Below are 18,815 nucleotides of genomic sequence, written 5' to 3'. Positions count from 1 at the left end.
CTATTGTGAGATTGAGTATCCTCTGGACGAAGAAATTTGCCTCGAATCTCGAGACACGTCTCGCGTGACTGTCGAACGTTAATGAACAACCAAACCCCGTCGAATCCTTTTCACTCTTATTCGATATTCCAGGAGGCAAAGAGATTCGAAACAATTAAGTTGGTTCCAAATTCGCAAAATGACTTTACGCAGCACTTTACGTTAGTTAATATTATATTAATACTAATGTAAGCAGCAGAGATTCGAAATAGTTCCGAGTTCAGAGTCATCTTGGACTCGTTGTCACTCGCTTCGAGGCAACTCTCTCATTGGGTAAATTGTAGATAGTAGGGGGCGCGTTATCGCGATTTCGTAGTACGCAGGTTGTATGTACGTACGTACATGTAGTACGTCATGCATAAGCATACGATTCGTACGAATGGTAAAAAAGGCACGAGCCAGTAGATACCCACGAAAGCATTACTACTTCTACCACCACCGCGATTCCGCCGCTTGTTGTGCTGCGAGAGAGTACGGACGGAGTGCGCAACTGTGTTGGTTATCCTCTAGCAGTAGGAATCGGTAGCACACGGCACGCCACTACCATTTTCTTGGTGGCAGTAGCGAACTTGTTAAACTTTGTATTGTTACTGTCAAAAAATAGAAAGGGGACAGACATGGCTGACAAAAAATGTGCGAATCAAATAGAGGACCAGGAATTGAACGATTTACTAGACAGTAAGTAATTACTCCGCTGAACGATTTTCAAACTAGTCAAAATATTGTTGATAATTCTAATCTCAAGCATAAACATATCGTGGAAAATATGTATGTAAGTACATGTTCGTTTTGCACACCTTTTTTTCTCTAGTCGGTATTTTCCCATGAAACATGTTTTACACACTTTTTGTTAGAGCGTAAGTATAAATTAAAAATAATATATTGTATATAGCATTGCATACATCATCCGTTTACATACACCCCTCTATTAATGCTACTATATCGTCCGATATAACATGTGGCTACGTATATTATGCATATTTGAATAAATGAAAATCTATTAAAATTAAAAATGTTGTGCTTAAGAATAATGGTTATTGTATAACTATGATGTCTTAGGTGCATTGAAAGATTTCAATAAAGAAGAGAAATCAGATAAAGAGGATGTTCAGAAAACAGATACTTTTGACTCGACAGCGGATAAGAAAACAACTGAAATTTTAGAGGATGCTTGGACAAAAGATTTCATTAAAGAAGCTGCTGACCAATTTGAAGAGAATCTACAAATTTCATTAAAAATGGTAATGGTTTTTTGACAAATTATCGAGAAGATGTTATAGAGACATGCAAATTTTTCCATGTAGGAACGGAGAATGAACTAGGAGCTTCGGTCAAAAAAATGGCAGAGACAATTGCGAGTGTAATTACGGATGATGATAATAAGAAGAAGACAGCATGAGTGCAGACTTTGAATCTGCCATTGCTCGAGCGATAAATGACGTGTCTGCAACGTGCGTAAATTTACAGGTAGTTGTTTAAAAATCGTGTGAACGTTTCTTTAATATTAATTCGAGCATCTTAAAACGTATTCCTTCGTGGGAACATTGTAGAGTGAAACTGATCTATCTGAAATGCTCGATACCATTTTACCTAACGCCATGATACCACTCATGCAAGGAATGGTACAACATTTGCTTTTGAAAGAAATTTTATATCCACCGTTGCAAGAAGTAATAGACAAATATCCCGAGTGGTTAGAAGAGAAAAAAGCAACAATATCTGCCAATGATTTACAAAGGTTTACCAAACAGCTGGAATTGTTGCGGCAAGTTAGTGATACAGATAATTATACGTTTACTGTTAGAATTTTCTTTTACCATACTGACGACGATGATGATGATACGTATATTCCTCTTGTCCAAGATACGCGCTGAACTGGAAAGGAAAAGACGACGACCCAGAAGAAATTAAGAAGAAACGTCTGAAACGATAATATCGCTCCTGATAGAAGTAGAAGGATGCGGTCAATTGCCCGAAGAACTTGTAGTGAGAACAAACGACACCTTTTCAAATCGATGCCGAGGGTAATCCTATTATTCCAGGACTACTTCGTGGCATGGAATCGCCACAAAATTGTTGTTTGATGTAAATCTGTTTTCGTTGTATTAGACTCTGTGAAAATTGAAGTAACAACAAGATAAGAATGTACAACGCGCGTGTTAACGTGTTAAATGTGTACATATTTATTATGTACAATGTATGCACAATCGATGTGCAAGAAAGTAATACATTTTCTTATTCTTGATAATGCTATTTTCATGGAGGAATCGTATACTAAAATAGAAACAATTTCTGTCTCCCGTACGCATGTGGTAGCCTGTACATACGCACACAAAATGAAAATTCAAATGTAATTCATTTTATGTTTATTCTCTTTCTCCATGCGTATATTTTAATACAGTAGTATTATGTGTCCTAACCATACAACAGTCGTGCATAACAATACGCTATTACTTTATTTTATAAGTAGCATCGAAACGGATAATTAAATTCTTTCGAGTACGGTGTAACGGTTACTTCTTTATTGCGGAAGTAGTCATGTGTGTTTTTTACATTCATTTCCACCTAAGTATACAATTTATTTTCTACGATCATTGACAATCGCGATTACAATCTCTCTCCTTCGTAGTAGTTGGAATCGAATTGATACGCGTTTTACAAAATTAGTGCGAACAACACGACTCTCTCCCTTAACGGACAAAGTGTTGCGCACACCGTACGTTCATCGTAGACGAGACAAGAAGCGTCTACACGCGTAGAGCGCCGCTCGGCGGTACCGCGCGCTTCATCATGTAACGTACACGGGTCGAGATAGTGTCTTCGCGCAAAACGAAGAATCGCACTTTACGTGTACCTTCTTCGTTAAATCTCAATCTTTTTGAATATAGAAATCGTGTGTAAACACTAGCAGGAACTGCAACGAAACGACTTTTGTACACGGTATCGTTAAATATCCTTCTATCTATAGTCACTGGGCATCAATATTATCCTCCTTGAAAGTTCCAAATAACGATAATTGATACTCTTTTACAGACGCAAATGTTTTTTGCCAACCGTATATGATTTTAGAGCGAACAAAGAGCCGCAACGCCTGGCAAAACTTTTCCTTCGAGAGTTCTAAGCTTGCACCACCTCCAGTGCTCACATGGCCTCACTTTATCTTCCGTTTTCCATTTAGGCGGCACAAGTAGCCGTATCACCACCGCCATTATGGTAATAGCACCTCGCGATGTTGCTTCAACAACGTTATCCATCAAACTTTTTGTACCTTTGCTAAAATTCTCAAACTCAAAAACGCCTGGTGGACCATTCCATACGATTGTTTTAGCTCTTTTGATTGGTTCTACGAATCAACGAACGTTCATGCGGTCACAGTGAAGTATTCTATTCGTGTATGTAGAAAGAAAAAGATTTATCAATGCTCACCGCTAAATAATTCCCTTGATTTTGGCCCAACATCGAGACCCATCCAACCATCGGGTATACCACTTTTCTGAATCAGCCGAACCAACAGCTGCTCTTCCGCAAATTTATCCGCGGTAACGAAATCAATAGGTATATGTAACTGAACCTATACTTTTCCGCCTTAGATAATATATCGTTAACGATTTTCGCACCTTCTTCGTCGAACAACGAATTACCTATCTAATATTGAAAACGTTGCATAATTAATTGTAGCGAATAATATTAATAAAATAATAATAATAATAATAATAATAATAATAATAATAATAATAATAGAGGAACTCGTTGACGAATACTTACCTTCATATTTTTAGATACTTTTAAAAAAGTAAATGCCATTCCACCACCTATGATCATTTCGTTAACTTTATCCAGTAAATTATTAATTAGTTGTATCTTATCCGCAACCTTTGCTCCTCCTAATATCGCTAAAAAGGGTCTTTCTGGATTGTCTAATGCTTTGGCAAAATATTCCAGTTCATTTTTCAAAAGAAATCCGCTTGCCCTTATCTCGAATCCTTCTCCCAGCATAGAACTGTGGGCCCGATGGGCCGTACCGAAGGCATCATTGATATAAATATCTCCTAGTTTTCTTAACGAACTTCTAAATCTTGTACCTTTCCTTCTCTGCTTTTACCTTCGAATTAAATCATTTATCAATTGTCTGGAATGAGAGTACCTAACTGTCTAACGTAAACTTAAGAGAATGTAAGAAAAGATCGATTTTACGGATAGCTTACTTTAGTTCCATCTGGCCCGATTCCCTTGCCTTCTTCTTCTATGTGAAATCTTAAATTTTCAAGCAAGATAATAGTTCCAGATGTTGGATCGGCGCAGGCAGTTTCAACTTCTGATCCGACGCAATCGTTCAAGAACAAAATCTCTTTTCCTAACAGAGACTTGAGTTCTTCCGCAACTGGTTTTAAAGTATACTTCATGTCTCGTTTTCCATCTGGTCTACCCAAGTGTGACATTAACACGATAGATTTTGCTTTCTTTTCAAGGGCATATTTAACCGTATCTAAAGCAGCACGATTCTCTGATTATTTGTTATTTTGCATCTTTCAATGGCACATTGAAGTCCACCCTGCAACGGCAATGATATATACGTAAATATTGTAAATAGTACCGTATGGATTTAACAGAAATGCAAATGACCGGCTTTTCATTTTTTCTCGACTGTACCGTTGCTTGCGTCGATTCGAATCTTTTAAATCTCGTCAAGTTTCACGATATAAGGTGACATAGACGCGTTAACCCTTCGAAAGCTGAATTAAAATTAGAAATGATATGACAAAAACAGATATATACCTGTATGAGAACCCTTTTGTCCGTAAGGTTCACTTTATCGATGCTGAGCTTGTTCAACGCCATAGCTTTAGGTTTCGTATGTATCGGCTTCGAAACGATATCGCGTTTAGCTCGTTTCGTATCGAGAACGTTCTTTAAAGTTAATGAATTTTGTAGAATACAGAAACACCTCGTCTCAAGAATTCACGACTACCTTCGAGGATCTTTCACGTCGATGCGTCGGGTCTCAACAAAGTCAAAGCAAGGTCGACGAATGTAGCGACCTCCTAAAAATTTTCGAGTCGCGCGCATCGAAGCAGCTATTTGGACCTGCATCCTGTGGGGGGGGGGGGGGGGGGGGGGGGGGGGGGGACAGAGAAGATAGGTATATATACATACACACACATCCGTTTATTATTATGATGCATGCGAAGTCATGTATACATGTACGTACATACTTTGTGATATATGCTGTAATATTAAACCATGGTATAAAGAAAAACTAGATATGAGGCATTAGAGATGAACAGAAAATTTAATTTATCGCATGATAAAAAGTTCAAGTAAGTAGACATAAATTTAGTACTACGTATCATAAGTATCTATGTATATACATATATACATACATACGTACATCTAAGAACACAAGTATAAGATAAACTTCCTACAAATTATCGTAGTTTCCCAATTAAATTAAAAAGAAAGAAAACATTATTTTACTACATTGTATATTCAGCTCTAAACGCAGCTAGACGCACCGACACTCTCTACCTCTTTCTTACACAGTACAGGAGTCACTGACTGAGAGAGAGAGAGAGAGAGAGAGAGAGAGAGAGAGAGAGAGAGTCGCTGCGGCCAGAAGTGCTGAGTTGACCGTGCATAGGCACACATACGCATATACTTATATACATGCATAAATAGTAACCTTTATTTTAATCTGTGTAACGACCGAACCGAATCATGAGTACGTACGTATAATGATATTTTTTATGACCTGGAACTTTTCTTTTTACCTACAAATTTTACTCTTCGCGTACATTGTACATGCGTATACATATAAATGGATATGTAAATATATTATGCCGTAGTGAATTGGATGGTAAAGTTAAGAAGGTTACCGGTTCCGTATTCTTTCGTATCTTATTTACGAATGTACATACGTTGTATGTGCACACATGTAAATGTTCGTAAAAGCTGCGCGAATTCTATGGTTTATAACAGTTTACAGCTCCGAGATTTCGACGCAAAAGAATTAATACTTTTTTTAACGGAGGTAAGAATTTCAAATCTTAATCGTGCAAGACCGTACTTACGATTTAAAATCTTTCCGAGGTTAACTGAATTTATTCTTTTACTTCGCAGAATCCTCAATTGTACATGATGCACTACATACCTACAGATGGCCCTGAATTTCGTTGGGCCCAGGTTAGAGAGTTAGGGACCGCTACTAATCGTGCGGTGTGCAGTTTACGATTTCGCTACTATTCGTACGTATGAACATACATATATCTCCTTGAGCAACTATATATGTGTAGATACATACATCCATGCCGTATATATATATGTGTGCACACTGCATATATATATATATATACACATTTTCGCGTCATCGATAAGCGAGAAATATTTAACAAATTAATATCCATTTGATAATTTAAGATAAATGAGATTTATAAGAAGAAATGAGAGAAATAAAGTGTATGTGTGTAGAATATCTGTGCGTATAGCTACGGACATACATATATATTATGTATAAATATACAAATATGTACGTAGAGACAGACGAAAGGTTAATCGGTAAGTTTATCTTCGGTTTCATTTCAACGTGTGATAATCTATGATCTTTTATCAAATAATGATCGTAAAGCTGCAAACAGTCTGTTCGTCGATCTGTGAGAATCGTGTGAATCCTCCGAATAATACGTTTTAACCGATGCCGTACGGAAATAACACAAGTTTGCTGAACGCGAAGGCGGGATACGCGAAATATAGCTCCGTGTATTTTCTCGCAGAGAATTTCGAGACACCGCGTACTTTTGGAACTCGAGTTTAATCGCCTCTTGCTACAAACTTATAACATTTGAGAACTGTATCGAACAGATTTTTCACTTTGTACGTTTATCGTAATCACTGTTGTATGAAATTTTATATTTCGGACATTACATGTATTTAGGTGCAAGTAAGTATATGTATATGTACGCATATACATACATAAATATAGCGCAGTACGTGCTATGAAACGTAATGGCAGAGAGAGAGAGAGAGTATAGTTGTCACGTTGACGATTAAACGTACGAGAATTCCGTTTGAACGCGTCATATTCAGATATAATACGGTCTAAAAGAGTACGAGTACGAAAAATGATGCGTACGTATGCGTATGTTTGAGAAAGGTAATCGAACGCGAGAGACGCACAGCACAACAAGGTAGGTAAGAGCCAAGGTCTGGTGTACGCGAAGCAGTGCCCGCGATCGGTTCGGTTGAACGCGGTCGGCTGGTGGAGGGGCGATCAGGGGCGATGGGATCGAGGAGAGAAGGAGACGATGGAAGAAAAGGAACATCACACACGGCTCGTGTCAGTCCAATGCCAGTGGAACGCGACGCGACTGCTCGCGTTCTGGCTTTGGTCCGTCCGAGAGAGTTTGGATTACCGGTTCTCGTTAATAAACTCATCTCGAACTGTTTTTCTGTGGTTTGCGCGACGAATTTGATCCATTCATCGCTCATTACACTCTGCATGGGTAAAACCGTAGGACCGTCCGCGGTACTGAACGCATATCAATTCCCTTCGGCACATCAAATCGTTCGTAGTCCATTCCCTGTGTTTGATCTTAATCGACGAGTCGATTTACCACCATCACCACCGCCGTTGCTACCATCACCATCGCCACCGCTGTTGCCGCTGCCGCCACCACCGCCACCGCCACTGCCGCTACCACCGCCGTCGTAATCGTTCTACGCTACATCATCTTTGTGTAACCAGACCACCCTCCTACTCGGCACGATCTTCTCTCATTGCCTTTAATAAGTACTTATCGCCCACTCCCTCTTTTGTTCGGAGCCATGAAGTGGTACGTGATTATTTTTTTCGAGACATTTTATAATGTCTCGATTCGATCTCTCATATATTTTTTCTCATTTCATAAATGAGTTTGCTCACTTACATTCTATATAATACATACATCGTGCATACATAGCTCAGTAGCTACTTCTATACTTACATATGTATGTGTAATAGCTTATCCTTAACTTTGACTCGCTTCAGTTTACTTATACGTGCATACGTATACGTAGAACTTTACTAGTACCTACATACTTAATTCCATGTTAAAAGAGAGTTGAGTACTTAGAAAAGTTATGTACGTATCTTGGCGCGGAGAAAGATGTTATGTACTTTGCGCATCATATACATATGTAGGTACGCATTTACATACACACATACATACATACATAGAGTGGGGTCGTTTAAAAATAGATGTTTAAACTTAAATTATGCCCTCTGGCGAATGGATTTAGTAATTTAAGCATTTCGAAATTTCATTAGCCTCTTCTCGCCATCCTTATCGTATAGACGTGTAAGTAACAATAAGAAGAAAAGGAAAAAGGATGGGATATGAGTTTAATACCAGACGAACACGTTTTTCCAATTTCCTTAACGCCGACAAGAATTTTTTATTCTTAGCCTTAATGTCTCGGTGAAGAGTTTTCGTCGTTCGTTGTGGAAAAACTCGTTTCTAGCTGTGACTATTGGGAATGAAACAAGCGAACGCCTCTGACTCGATCTAAATGCCATCTTTCTACGTTCAACGTGTACGTTGTATGTATGTACATATGTACATACCTACGTATGAAAATATTTAGGTACATACGTGCCTGTTCATTCTGCATCTTGTAAGTAAGATAAACGTACTAACCGTCACGTGAATGTATTAATATGATACAAACTTGCGAAGTACGACACATACGTACAACTTGTTGTAATCTTCTTCAGGTACAGGACAAACGCAAAACCGAAAGTCGACTGTATACGTACATATATGTATACAATGATATCGAACGATGGCATTTAGATTTTTTATTATGACATTGGAAAGGTGGCAGCTGTGAACTGTTGCTACTCGTAATCGGACGTAAGTCGTTCGCGAAAACAAATGGATAAGTAAGTTTATGGACATGCACGTGTACAAATGTGTGAACATAATATGTATATGCGTACATATATGTGCATGTGTCCAAATGAGTATGAAAGGAGATAAAGCTTCTTTGGAGTTCGCGTAACGCGGAATTGAAAGGATTAGATATTGCTGTATGCGTACTTGCATATGCTCAACTGATGAAACTAATATGTGTACTTCTCTTTGTAACGATAACATCGTTGCTTCCGCATTATCTTTTGAACGTAATTCGTAATTGAATTTTTTCGCAAATACATATATATGCATATACATATACACGTACATACGATAAATCGCTTCATTAATCGTGGACAACTTAAACTTTACTCATCGTAAAATTCCATTCGATGGACAGTTCGTATACAGGTACATGCGTACCTGTAGGCACGTGTGTACATACATATGTAAATACGCACGTAGGTATACATAACGTCATCGTTCGCTATATTTTTAAAAGAGCACACGTGTGTACGTACTTGTTTATATGTACTTTGTCTCTCGTTTTCCTCGATTCTCTTCATTTTCTTCAGACACGACAGAGACATTTCAATTATATGTGTACTACTTATAGATACTTATTTCTTCAATGAACAAAAATGATAAAATTTCATAGCGCGTAAGTATGTATGTATATATGTGCGTACATGCGTATAACGATATCTGAAACGGATAAAAAATATAAAAATGCGTAATATGTCGCGTACGTAAAAAGGTCGAAGGAACATAATTAATCCGTTGTTCTGAACGCTGCTTATTTAGCAGCAGGAGAAAAAGAGAAACGGTCAGTTAACGTAACCGAGAACGATGTTCGAACGCAATCGTAAGATCGTAACTGATCGGGTCGTGAAATAGGTACTTTATACTCTATTTGAAATACTAGTGGGAAAAGGAACGAGAGTGGGAGAGACATCGATCGAGCATTCAGGTCGCTATCTCGCGGCGTTTAGAAGCATTACGAGTACGAGTGCCAGTGCCGCCGTCGTGTGGTACACGCGCAACATAGAGCATACACACACACGAAATCGAAAAATGGCCGTTCCATCGATATTCACGAGACTGGCACAGCTCTTGCGGACGTATCCGATACATTTTACTTGTCGTGAACAGAGTGATCGGAGAAGTAAAATGGACAGTGGGAATAGAAAGGAAAGGAAGTAAATTGTCGGACGATTGAACTGAATAGCGCGCAAAAGAAAGAAAAAGACGAGCCGCCGAGCGCATCAGGGTGGGGTGAGGATTAGGTTAGGGTGTGAGTGGGGGATGGTAAGCATAGAAAAGGAGAGAAAGAAAGACGAAAGGATGAGGTGAAGATGGAGTTGAACTAACTGGAAGGGGAAGGATAGTGATACGAAGTATCGGAGAAAAGGGGGAAAAGGAGAGATGCAAGCGGAAAGTGCGTGATTGTGAGGGAACTTGAGCTACCTGACAAAAGTTCGGAATTCGGATTGTGAAGGAACGCCAGTAACGATTAGCGACCGACATTGTTAGTAAAAATAAAAAGTACTATTATATTTGGTTCGGTTGGTGCACGCGCGTGAGGATTTAGGAAAAACTGAAAGCCATGTACCGACAAGTTACAACTATGATGAACAGCTAAAGCAAAAAATCAGAGTTATATTTTTCTTTTTCTTGTTGTGTGCTCCTTTCCTTACTTTCTCAATATTTCACTCAGCCTTCTTTGGTCGAGCTCTGGCCGTTACGGTTAACGAACGAGTTAAACGCAGGCTAGCGATTAGGGAACGGTTTCTTTGAAAATTTCGAGGTTGCGCGATTGCATCTTAAATCGAGAAACGCAAATGTGACACTGAATAGCGGGTGGAACGTTGTTGATTGACGAGTAGAGTAAGCGATCGGACGATCGTCCCCTTTCTATCCACTGCACCTTTAGCTCGCACGCAATCATGGCTGCCTAACATAGGGCGCCGAGTCAGTATCGACCAATTTTCTATCGTAATACCGCTTTAGGTTAAAAACCTAACCTATCCCACTCTCGGGGCGTGTCGCTTCTTTCGCGTTGACAGCTAAAAACTTCTGATATCGTATCGTTCCTTCGTGTGTTTACTATATTGTCGCGTCGATTCGTTTCAATTCTGTTTTTACCTTCCTGTCTATTTCTATTTCATCTTGTTGTCGTTTTATATACACCGGCCAGAGACTGATAGAGAGAGGAAGATACGCGACACCTTCAGCATGCGTGTAATCGTAATCGTTTACGAAGAACTTCGAATAAAGAATCTCTTGCGGTTTTCAGGCATCCCGATCATTCTAGCTCCAGTTTGTTGCCAAGGAATGTAGGCGACGAAAGTACAGATCAGAATAATAATATAACTATGTCGAGCGAGGATTTGCTGCAACCTGGCCATGTGGTCAAAGAACGTTGGAAAGTTGTGAGTCGATCGTTATTTCCTTCTACGGCTTTCTTTTTTCTCCTCCGTCTCGTCGATAGATTTCATATATTCCCTTGCCAAAAGATATTTGTATTTTTGCCTCATCTATTCGTACGTTAACGTTCGTTGCTTTGCAGATTAAAAAGATAGGTGGAGGTGGATTTGGCGAGATTTACGAAGGCCTAGATCTAATGACCATGGAACAAGTCGCGTTGAAAGTTGAATCTGCTCGTCAACCGAAACAAGTTCTTAAGATGGAAGTAGCTGTGTTAAAGAAACTTCAAGGTTTGCTAAATTCCTTTTGTCGTATATTAGTACTTTGTGTCTTTGCAAACGATACATGTGTGTGTGTACGAGTGAAATTCTAAAATGACGGTATGTTGGGAGTACCGTGTGTAAGCGTACTCTTACAAATGTACATTCTTCTCATACAGGGAAAGAACACGTATGCAGATTTATCGGTTGTGGTCGTAACGATCGATTTAATTATGTTGTAATGCAGTTGCAAGGAAAAAATTTAGCTGAATTACGTCGTGCCCAACCACGAGGTGCTTTCTCTTTATCCACTACTCTTCGTTTGGGACTTCAAGTACTTAAAGCGATCGAAAGTATACATCAAGTAGGCTTTCTTCACAGAGATATTAAGCCGGTAAGTTCATCCTTTCCTCCTGGTTTTTCATATTCCATTGATTAACATTTAAAAGAAGTCAACTTGTAGAGATAACGTTGTTTCCTTCTTCTTTGTCGTGTTAACACATCGTTTATCTACAGTTATACAGTGAACTTTCCATCTAAACATTCGTATGTATTTATTCGATTCCATTCGTACGTTATCGACGAGCGAGCAGAATTTCTCTCGTTGGAAAAAGTTACTCTTTCGACGAGTTGTTGTCCGCTTTTATTTTTCGTTTTGATCGGATCTTATTTAGGAATGGATATCGAGGTTACGTAAAGATAGCGTTTGTAACTAACTAGGTAACTGGTTACGCCTCGTTTCAGAGTCGATATTATGTTTGCAGTCAAATTTTTCAATCGGACGGCTTCCGCATAACTCGAGGCTAGTATATATGTTAGACTTTGGTCTGGCTCGTCAATTTACGACAGGCACCGGTGAAGTTAGACCACCTCGCAGTGCGGCAGGATTCAGAGGAACCGTCCGGTACGCATCCGTGAATGCGCATAAAAATAAAGAAATGGGGAGGCACGATGATTTGTGGTCACTATTTTATATGCTGGTTGAATTTGTTAATGGACAACTTCCATGGCGGAAAATAAAAGATAAGGAGCAGGTACGTATAAGATATGAAGTTTAATTCAACTTTATCGTGTTATAAATTTCTTTCGGTTTTCACAAACGAACGATACAACGACATTTCACGCGAACGATAATCAGTTTTTCTACGTGACATAGGTGGGACATATGAAAGAGAAGTATGATCATCGATTGCTCTTGAAGCATCTTCCATCGGATCTTCGAGTCTTTCTGGAACATATACAGGTGTGCGTCGTTAGAAACAAGCGAAATTGGGTTTAGATCGAAATAGAATATAAGTTTTTTTCAGAGTTTGGAATATGCGGATAAACCGGATTACGCAATGCTTGCCGGTTTATTTGAACGTTGCATGAAACGTAGAGGTGTAAAACCGACCGATCCGTATGATTGGGAAAGACCGTTAATGGTTAACGAAAGTTTACCGACTACGACGTCTTTACCTATCGTCACCATACGTCCGGTATTAACTACAGCAACTACGACCAATCAACCACCAACCACGCCAAACGTTGATACAAATAACCAAGAAAACGTCGAACCGGACAACAGAAAGGAATTAGATGTAAGACAAAATAATTGTAACAACGAACTATAACTTATGACTGCTGCCGTTCGTTACTTCTATTATGACAAGAATTTGCTGAATTACGGTACATCTAAAAGAATCAGTTATCGTACAATAGTAATTTGTTTTTCTGCACAGGCACAGATGGATTACGAGAGTATATGCAGAAGAAACAAACAGCGTGGTGTGGAAGGATCTCCAGTGCCGTTTGCATCAACTATTAGTAATCATGGTCGAGATAAGAATTGTAACGCTACAATACCTACAATGGATAATACTCATCAACAGACAGGACAACAGACAGTTCCACCACCGACCACTCAAGGTTACTCTCTTCAAATTCATCTCCAAACAAGAATGAATCAATTTCTGTTACTTTAAATCTTCAAAAGCGCCCCCCCCCCGTTTCTGCCTTTTAGAACTTTCGTTTGTTACGCAACGGTTTTGTAGCTTTGTGGCTTTGTTAAAAGAAAAGAAAAGAAAAGAAAAGAAAAAAGGAAGCCAATACGACTTAATATTCCTCAAATACGCGCATTTCTTATATAGTCGACGCAATTTTTATGAACAATAAAACTGTCGTATAATAAATTTCGTTAGCGCGTGTCTAATCGTACATTTCGAAAAAATACAATTTCTATCGACGTATTTATAGGTTCACCTAAAAAGAGGCGTGCTGTTTCGATGGCTGCAGAACCGCAAACGGGTGTGGTAACAGCAGAAAAACCAGTGGACAACGAAGGAGACGCGTTAATGGCATCAGCGCGTTCCGCCTCGGAAGTTCCCCGTAACAAAATTGGCGCTAATGCGGCAGCGCCTTTGAGAAAATCGGCAAGCGGCGCAACATTTGCACGATTACGTGTCACGCCTGCACCTGAGACGACACCGGGTGAACCTCCTAGTCCTCGAGTGCAAACCGAAGTTGACGCGTCTTATTGTTCCTACGATGTCACTAATCCAAAATATGTCGGTAATCAGAGCCCTGTACGTGTGAAAATTGTATTTACTCGACCGACTTGATGCAAAATATTTTACTGTAAGGGTCGCTTTTGTCTTGTGTAACAGGTTACAGAACAGAGAGAACCATTGAAAAGGGAGCCACGAAGAAGGTCGGACGGCCGACAACAGGCGCGAGCTACTCGTACCGCGATAAGAGATTATTCCATCACTCAGTTCGCGCAAATAGATGACGATAATGTGTCGGCGTTGCAACAAGTAACCAAAGGTGGCGGCGGCTTAACATTAGCCTCACAATGGAAGTCACAATTCGACGATTCTGAAGAGACTGACAACGAATGGAAAGGGGAAAATTTGCAGAGTCCCGAGCACAAAGGGACCAATTTACCTGTTATAATTCCGCAGGTAATCCATTCAAAAAATACTTCTACTCTCCACTAGCTCTGACAAAGAGGAAGATAAAGTGAAATAATGTTTCCGCGAAGTTAACGAGAAAGTTCTTAACTTGAAATTCATCGTTGATCGTTTTCCTGTGACGCGTAAAAAGAAACGCTTCTTCGATTCATCGCCTACACATAAGATGCATTTACTGTCTAATATTTCAAGATATACATATTTTCGAATCAGTGGAAATGCAGAGTACTTATAGGCTATGTTTAATATTCTAGCCACACCTGTCCAGTATCGATGTCCTCGTTTGATGCGCCTGTTACCTGCGACAGAATCGACTCGACCTCTTTATCTATCGTCGTTACGAATTTTATATATTTTTCCAATAACGTTTGTTCTTTTACTCTGTGAAATGTTTATTATTTTCTGTTGCTGAGTTTCCGAGTAGAGATTAATTTACGCTTTACCGTCTAGAGTTACACGAAACGTTTCGTTATGGAAACCTGGGGTAGCGTATTTGTTTTTAGAGAACGCGAATTAGACGCATGCTTTTATTATTAGACTATATAGAAATAAAATGAACAGAAAAAAAAAACAAAAATACAAAGAAGAAACACATTTGTGCGTGTCCAATCGGTAGAATCGTCGTTTTCCGTACAACTTTCCGTTTAACTGAAACATACAGCGTTCGAACAAGATACAAGATGTATCTTTTTACAAAATTTCTATATACAGTCTACAGTCGTGAGTGATGCTGTGACTACCGCAACGTCAGTGCCTGCGTGTGCCGACGCGAAAACGGCAATAAGTCAACCAACCGCATCGGTCGTGTCTCACCAGCATACGATAATACCGACAGCCCTCTCTCGAATAAGCGAAGACTCTCCGAAGCCGACGGTTCCTCATAGGTGCTTGAACATTGCCGGAATCGAAAAATATCCAGATTTACAAGGAGCGCTTCCACGAGCTTGGAGCGTCCCAGCCTTGGCGCCGCACGTTCGTGCTTATCTTGAGGCACCGTTGGTTCGTAAATCTTCGTATTTCTTATTTTGAATCTTCACGACGGTTTACGATATAGAAATAACTGTTATATTTTGAATAGGTTCAACAAGCAGCATTCGACGATTTGTTGTACGAAGTTGATGTAATGAGGAATATTGCTACACGTCACGATGAACCGAGGCGAAGCCCTCCACCGCGACGGGCAAGCGTCCCGGCAGTCGCTTTTTCACCAGTGAGAACAACACCTAGTACACCCGGAGGGGAGGAAGAAGAAGAAGCGGTAGCGGGAAGATTGGAGATCAGAGTGGTAGACGCAACTGGCGGGGCCACTGTTGTACAAACCACCGCTGACAGGGAGCCGTTGCAAAGTAAGTACCGACAACCTGTTCGCTATATCCACACATGTAGGTATTCACCTAACTCTCTCTGTCCACCTTTTCACAGCTTATTTTCACATTTTTACCTTTCATCTCTTTGCGCAAAACTAAAACTTTTTCGTGTGTCATCAACTTCTGTCTTCTAATATATATCTTATATATCTTATATATATATATACACTCTATGTATGTATGTATGTATACCGGTTTTTGTGTATTTGAAAATGATCTAACGATAACGAAAAAAACTAATGTGATTTGATAGGGAAAATGACAAATGGTACGACGGATAGTCCAGCTAGTCCTAATCTAGGATTGGAAGAACCATCGATATACGATGACGCTGTAGAAAATCGAGCACCTGTCGATACTGCCGTGCATAAGGAGAACAGTACTACCACTGCCTCGACGACTGTACCGAATATAGTTTCACTTCGTGAATATAAGGACAATAAAGAAAAAGAAGCTTCTTGTAGGACTTATAACACTGTCAGTAAAATACCGATTCCAGTTAAAAGTCCTAGATGTTCGCTATCAGAATCAACTCCAGAAACGAATACTCAGAATACCAGGACTGGCGTTGGAAATGAAATAGAAAAATCGTCCACACCCGCGGCTATAACCAGGGAAAAAGATACTAGTTAGTAAGACTTTTTTTTCGTTTACTCAATAATTTTACGACTCTTTTCGACACGTTCTCGCGGTGCGATCTTTTGATATTGTATGTATAATTCTCTTTTATTACAACTCCCATGAATTCAGCTCTTTCGAAAATGATGCGAGTCAATATACATTATTCGTGACCGTTGCGATATAAAACATTTGGGAAACAAGAGCTACGTTCGAGCTAATTTATTTTCCACGTAATTCTCTCTACAGCTTCGCGAATCGTGACATTAGCGAAACGTGTATCGTTCCTCGATGACATAACGAATAACGTGTGATGATTGGAGAAGTAGAGGCTCATGATTCCGTCTGAATCATGACGAAAGTTAGAAAATTATTATATAAAACTTGTACATATTTCAATCATTCTGATCTGTTCCATCTTCGCCCATCCTCTTCTCTTTTTTCTCCATGAAAATGAAACATTTCCTGTCGGGAGCTGAAATTTTTCAAAATTCTCTTTACAACAGACATGCATAATTTTGTTAAGCTTTTTAAGCAACTGCAGCAAATCTGCCTCGGTCGATTTATCGTTTCTTTTCATTTTCGAGTATTGTATACTGATTGTTTATCAGGTAATGTTCGTAAAACTTTTACAAGTATCGTTGATGATGAACTAAGTGAGAAGGCGTGGGAGGGAGGAAGAGAGTGTTAAAGAGGAGATAAAAGGGAAAAAGATATAGGTGTTTCATTGGTGGGATTTATTTTGGAAGCCGATTTGTCGCGATTAACATCGGGATATAGCTTCCTAGCGATACTAACATTGCCAAATTTTAGCTATCAAAGGTAAACCCTTGACAGCGCACTTGGAGGCTTTGGTACTACGACGCTGCGCGACTTTGCCTGATGCGCGACCGATCTTTTCACCTTTAACATCGGCTAATTCGACAGAAGATGAGAACTTAACCGGTTGCACTCCTGCGCTACGACGTCGAAGGCAAAGCGAAAAATACGTGACGGATGCTAGGCAACTAAATCTACGATTTCAAAGACCACAACGCCGAATTAGGCCCAATTCCGAAGTATTGTCTAGATTTTCTCCTAGAGGAGTACCTTCGCATCTCTTGGGAGACGCAGCTAAGCGTACAGAGGAAAGCAGTGACAATGATTCTGATAGCAGTGGTCCACCGAATGCTCAACCTCCACCACCTCCTACGTCTTTGCCACCTCATGTCGCAGAAAACAATGCTAGGTACTATAACTTTCCTCTTTCCTATACGTACTAACGTTCTATTCGTACTCTCTTCTATGTACGTATATTATGTATAATCTGTTATAATCTTCAATCATTATGATATCAATTACAGGTGTCGCCGATTTCGACCTATACCAGATGCGACGATAACGAGCAGAGAATCGTGAGGAACAGTATTTAGAAGAAGAAAAACGAATCTTGGATTACATTACAGTGAGCAGAAATTGATGATCTGCTTGTTCGGGAGTACAGAAGCAGCCTTTCTTTCTTTGTAGATGAAAGAAAGCGGTCGATTTGTCAGCGGTTCAAGTCAAAGCTGAATAGAGAACGTTGAGACTTTCCTCGGAAGGAAATATCCAGTCTCGATACGTAGAAAATTAATGCTTTCTTTTATATAGATGTAATTCCGTTTCAACTGTCATACCTTCAGGAAAAATTAGTATGACTCGACGAAATAGGATATACTTTCCTAATCTTCGCATGATGCATAATTTAGAAATTCCCTATGGTTAGCTCATTCGTATGCGTGCATATTTATTTCCGATACAGAGTCTTTTGTAAAAGGCAGCTATATGAATTGGTGGTGCTTTCAACATTACATTTACTAGTCTATAAATATATTTGATAATACGATAAATATTATTAAATGTTTAGCGAATCGTTTAAGAAAAGTTATCAGGAGGGGATGATCTGTTTGAACGATAAAAGAACGATCTTCCTTTCGATGTTATTCTCGGCGTCTCTCTCAACTCTCTTTTATTTAACAGTTTTCTTGATTTTCTTTCGTCGCTTTCGAACTCATTCAAATTCTATTAATCGCGTTTCCACACGTATTATATAAACTACACTAATACAGCTTTTCCTTTTATCAATGGAGACAACAGAAATTTATCAAAATCGAAAAACTGTTACGTAACTTTTTCTAGGACTCTCCGCTTTTGCTTCCTTTTATTCGTTCGTATAGCGAAATAATGAATAGAACATTCGAATGCTATAGGAAAAATGAACACGAAGGTTGTAGGATAACAGAATACGTA

At 39.3% G+C, this 18,815-nt stretch overlaps 5 protein-coding genes across 6 annotated transcripts; 4 read left to right on the top strand and 1 right to left on the bottom strand.

Annotated features, from left to right (window-relative positions):
• The first annotated feature begins 446 nt into the window (after positions 1 to 446).
• Positions 447 to 2,128, top strand: Pex19 (peroxisomal biogenesis factor 19). Its single transcript, XM_076389647.1, is given in 9 exon segments — positions 447 to 717; positions 1,099 to 1,260; positions 1,263 to 1,280; positions 1,344 to 1,418; positions 1,421 to 1,506; positions 1,590 to 1,812; positions 1,923 to 1,958; positions 1,961 to 2,028; positions 2,030 to 2,128. Coding segments are annotated over 9 exon segments (828 nt in total). The 5' UTR covers positions 447 to 656.
• A 267-nt stretch (positions 2,129 to 2,395) lies between these two features.
• Pgk (phosphoglycerate kinase) lies at positions 2,396 to 4,984 on the bottom strand. Its single transcript, XM_076389517.1, is given in 13 exon segments — positions 2,396 to 3,154; positions 3,157 to 3,190; positions 3,192 to 3,215; positions 3,217 to 3,248; positions 3,251 to 3,382; positions 3,466 to 3,612; positions 3,615 to 3,684; positions 3,805 to 4,114; positions 4,116 to 4,141; positions 4,245 to 4,537; positions 4,540 to 4,563; positions 4,566 to 4,594; positions 4,820 to 4,984. Coding segments are annotated over 13 exon segments (1,230 nt in total). The 5' UTR covers positions 4,879 to 4,984; the 3' UTR covers positions 2,396 to 3,104.
• A 906-nt stretch (positions 4,985 to 5,890) lies between these two features.
• Positions 5,891 to 6,416, top strand: LOC143183286 (uncharacterized). Its single transcript, XM_076384814.1, has 2 exons — positions 5,891 to 6,067; positions 6,157 to 6,416. Exons 1-2 carry the CDS (start codon positions 5,891 to 5,893, stop codon positions 6,289 to 6,291), a joined length of 312 nt encoding a protein of 103 aa, XP_076240929.1. The 3' UTR covers positions 6,292 to 6,416.
• A 776-nt stretch (positions 6,417 to 7,192) lies between these two features.
• LOC143185578 (uncharacterized) lies at positions 7,193 to 9,117 on the top strand. 2 transcript variants are annotated; one of them, XR_013002936.1, is made up of 4 exons: positions 7,193 to 7,535; positions 8,339 to 8,369; positions 8,477 to 8,685; positions 8,786 to 9,117. XR_013002936.1 is itself a non-coding variant. In XM_076388786.1 (3 exons), the coding sequence occupies exons 1-3, from the start codon at positions 7,313 to 7,315 to the stop codon at positions 8,568 to 8,570; spliced, it is 348 nt and encodes a 115-aa protein (XP_076244901.1). In that variant the 5' UTR covers positions 7,193 to 7,312; the 3' UTR covers positions 8,571 to 9,117. The 2 variants fall into 2 exon arrangements, 1 of the variants encoding a protein (XP_076244901.1); XM_076388786.1 differs by having other exon boundaries at positions 8,477 to 9,117.
• A 766-nt stretch (positions 9,118 to 9,883) lies between these two features.
• Asator (tau-tubulin kinase asator) lies at positions 9,884 to 18,028 on the top strand. The gene is made up of 15 exons (XM_076387084.1): positions 9,884 to 10,452; positions 11,221 to 11,356; positions 11,494 to 11,641; positions 11,791 to 12,005; positions 12,376 to 12,645; positions 12,768 to 12,854; positions 12,919 to 13,191; positions 13,333 to 13,519; positions 13,847 to 14,175; positions 14,257 to 14,553; positions 15,274 to 15,561; positions 15,641 to 15,908; positions 16,183 to 16,557; positions 17,361 to 17,775; positions 17,891 to 18,028. The coding sequence occupies exons 2-15, from the start codon at positions 11,300 to 11,302 to the stop codon at positions 17,943 to 17,945; spliced, it is 3,264 nt and encodes a 1,087-aa protein (XP_076243199.1). The 5' UTR covers positions 9,884 to 10,452; positions 11,221 to 11,299; the 3' UTR covers positions 17,946 to 18,028.
• Positions 18,029 to 18,815: the final 787 nt, after the last annotated feature.

This window comes from Calliopsis andreniformis, chromosome 1, assembly GCF_051401765.1.
Source record: "Calliopsis andreniformis isolate RMS-2024a chromosome 1, iyCalAndr_principal, whole genome shotgun sequence".
NCBI classification, from domain to species: Eukaryota; Metazoa; Arthropoda; class Insecta; order Hymenoptera; family Andrenidae; genus Calliopsis; species Calliopsis andreniformis.
The sequence above is the reverse complement of the archived record's forward strand: the minus strand, read 5'-3'. Positions and strand labels throughout refer to the sequence as shown.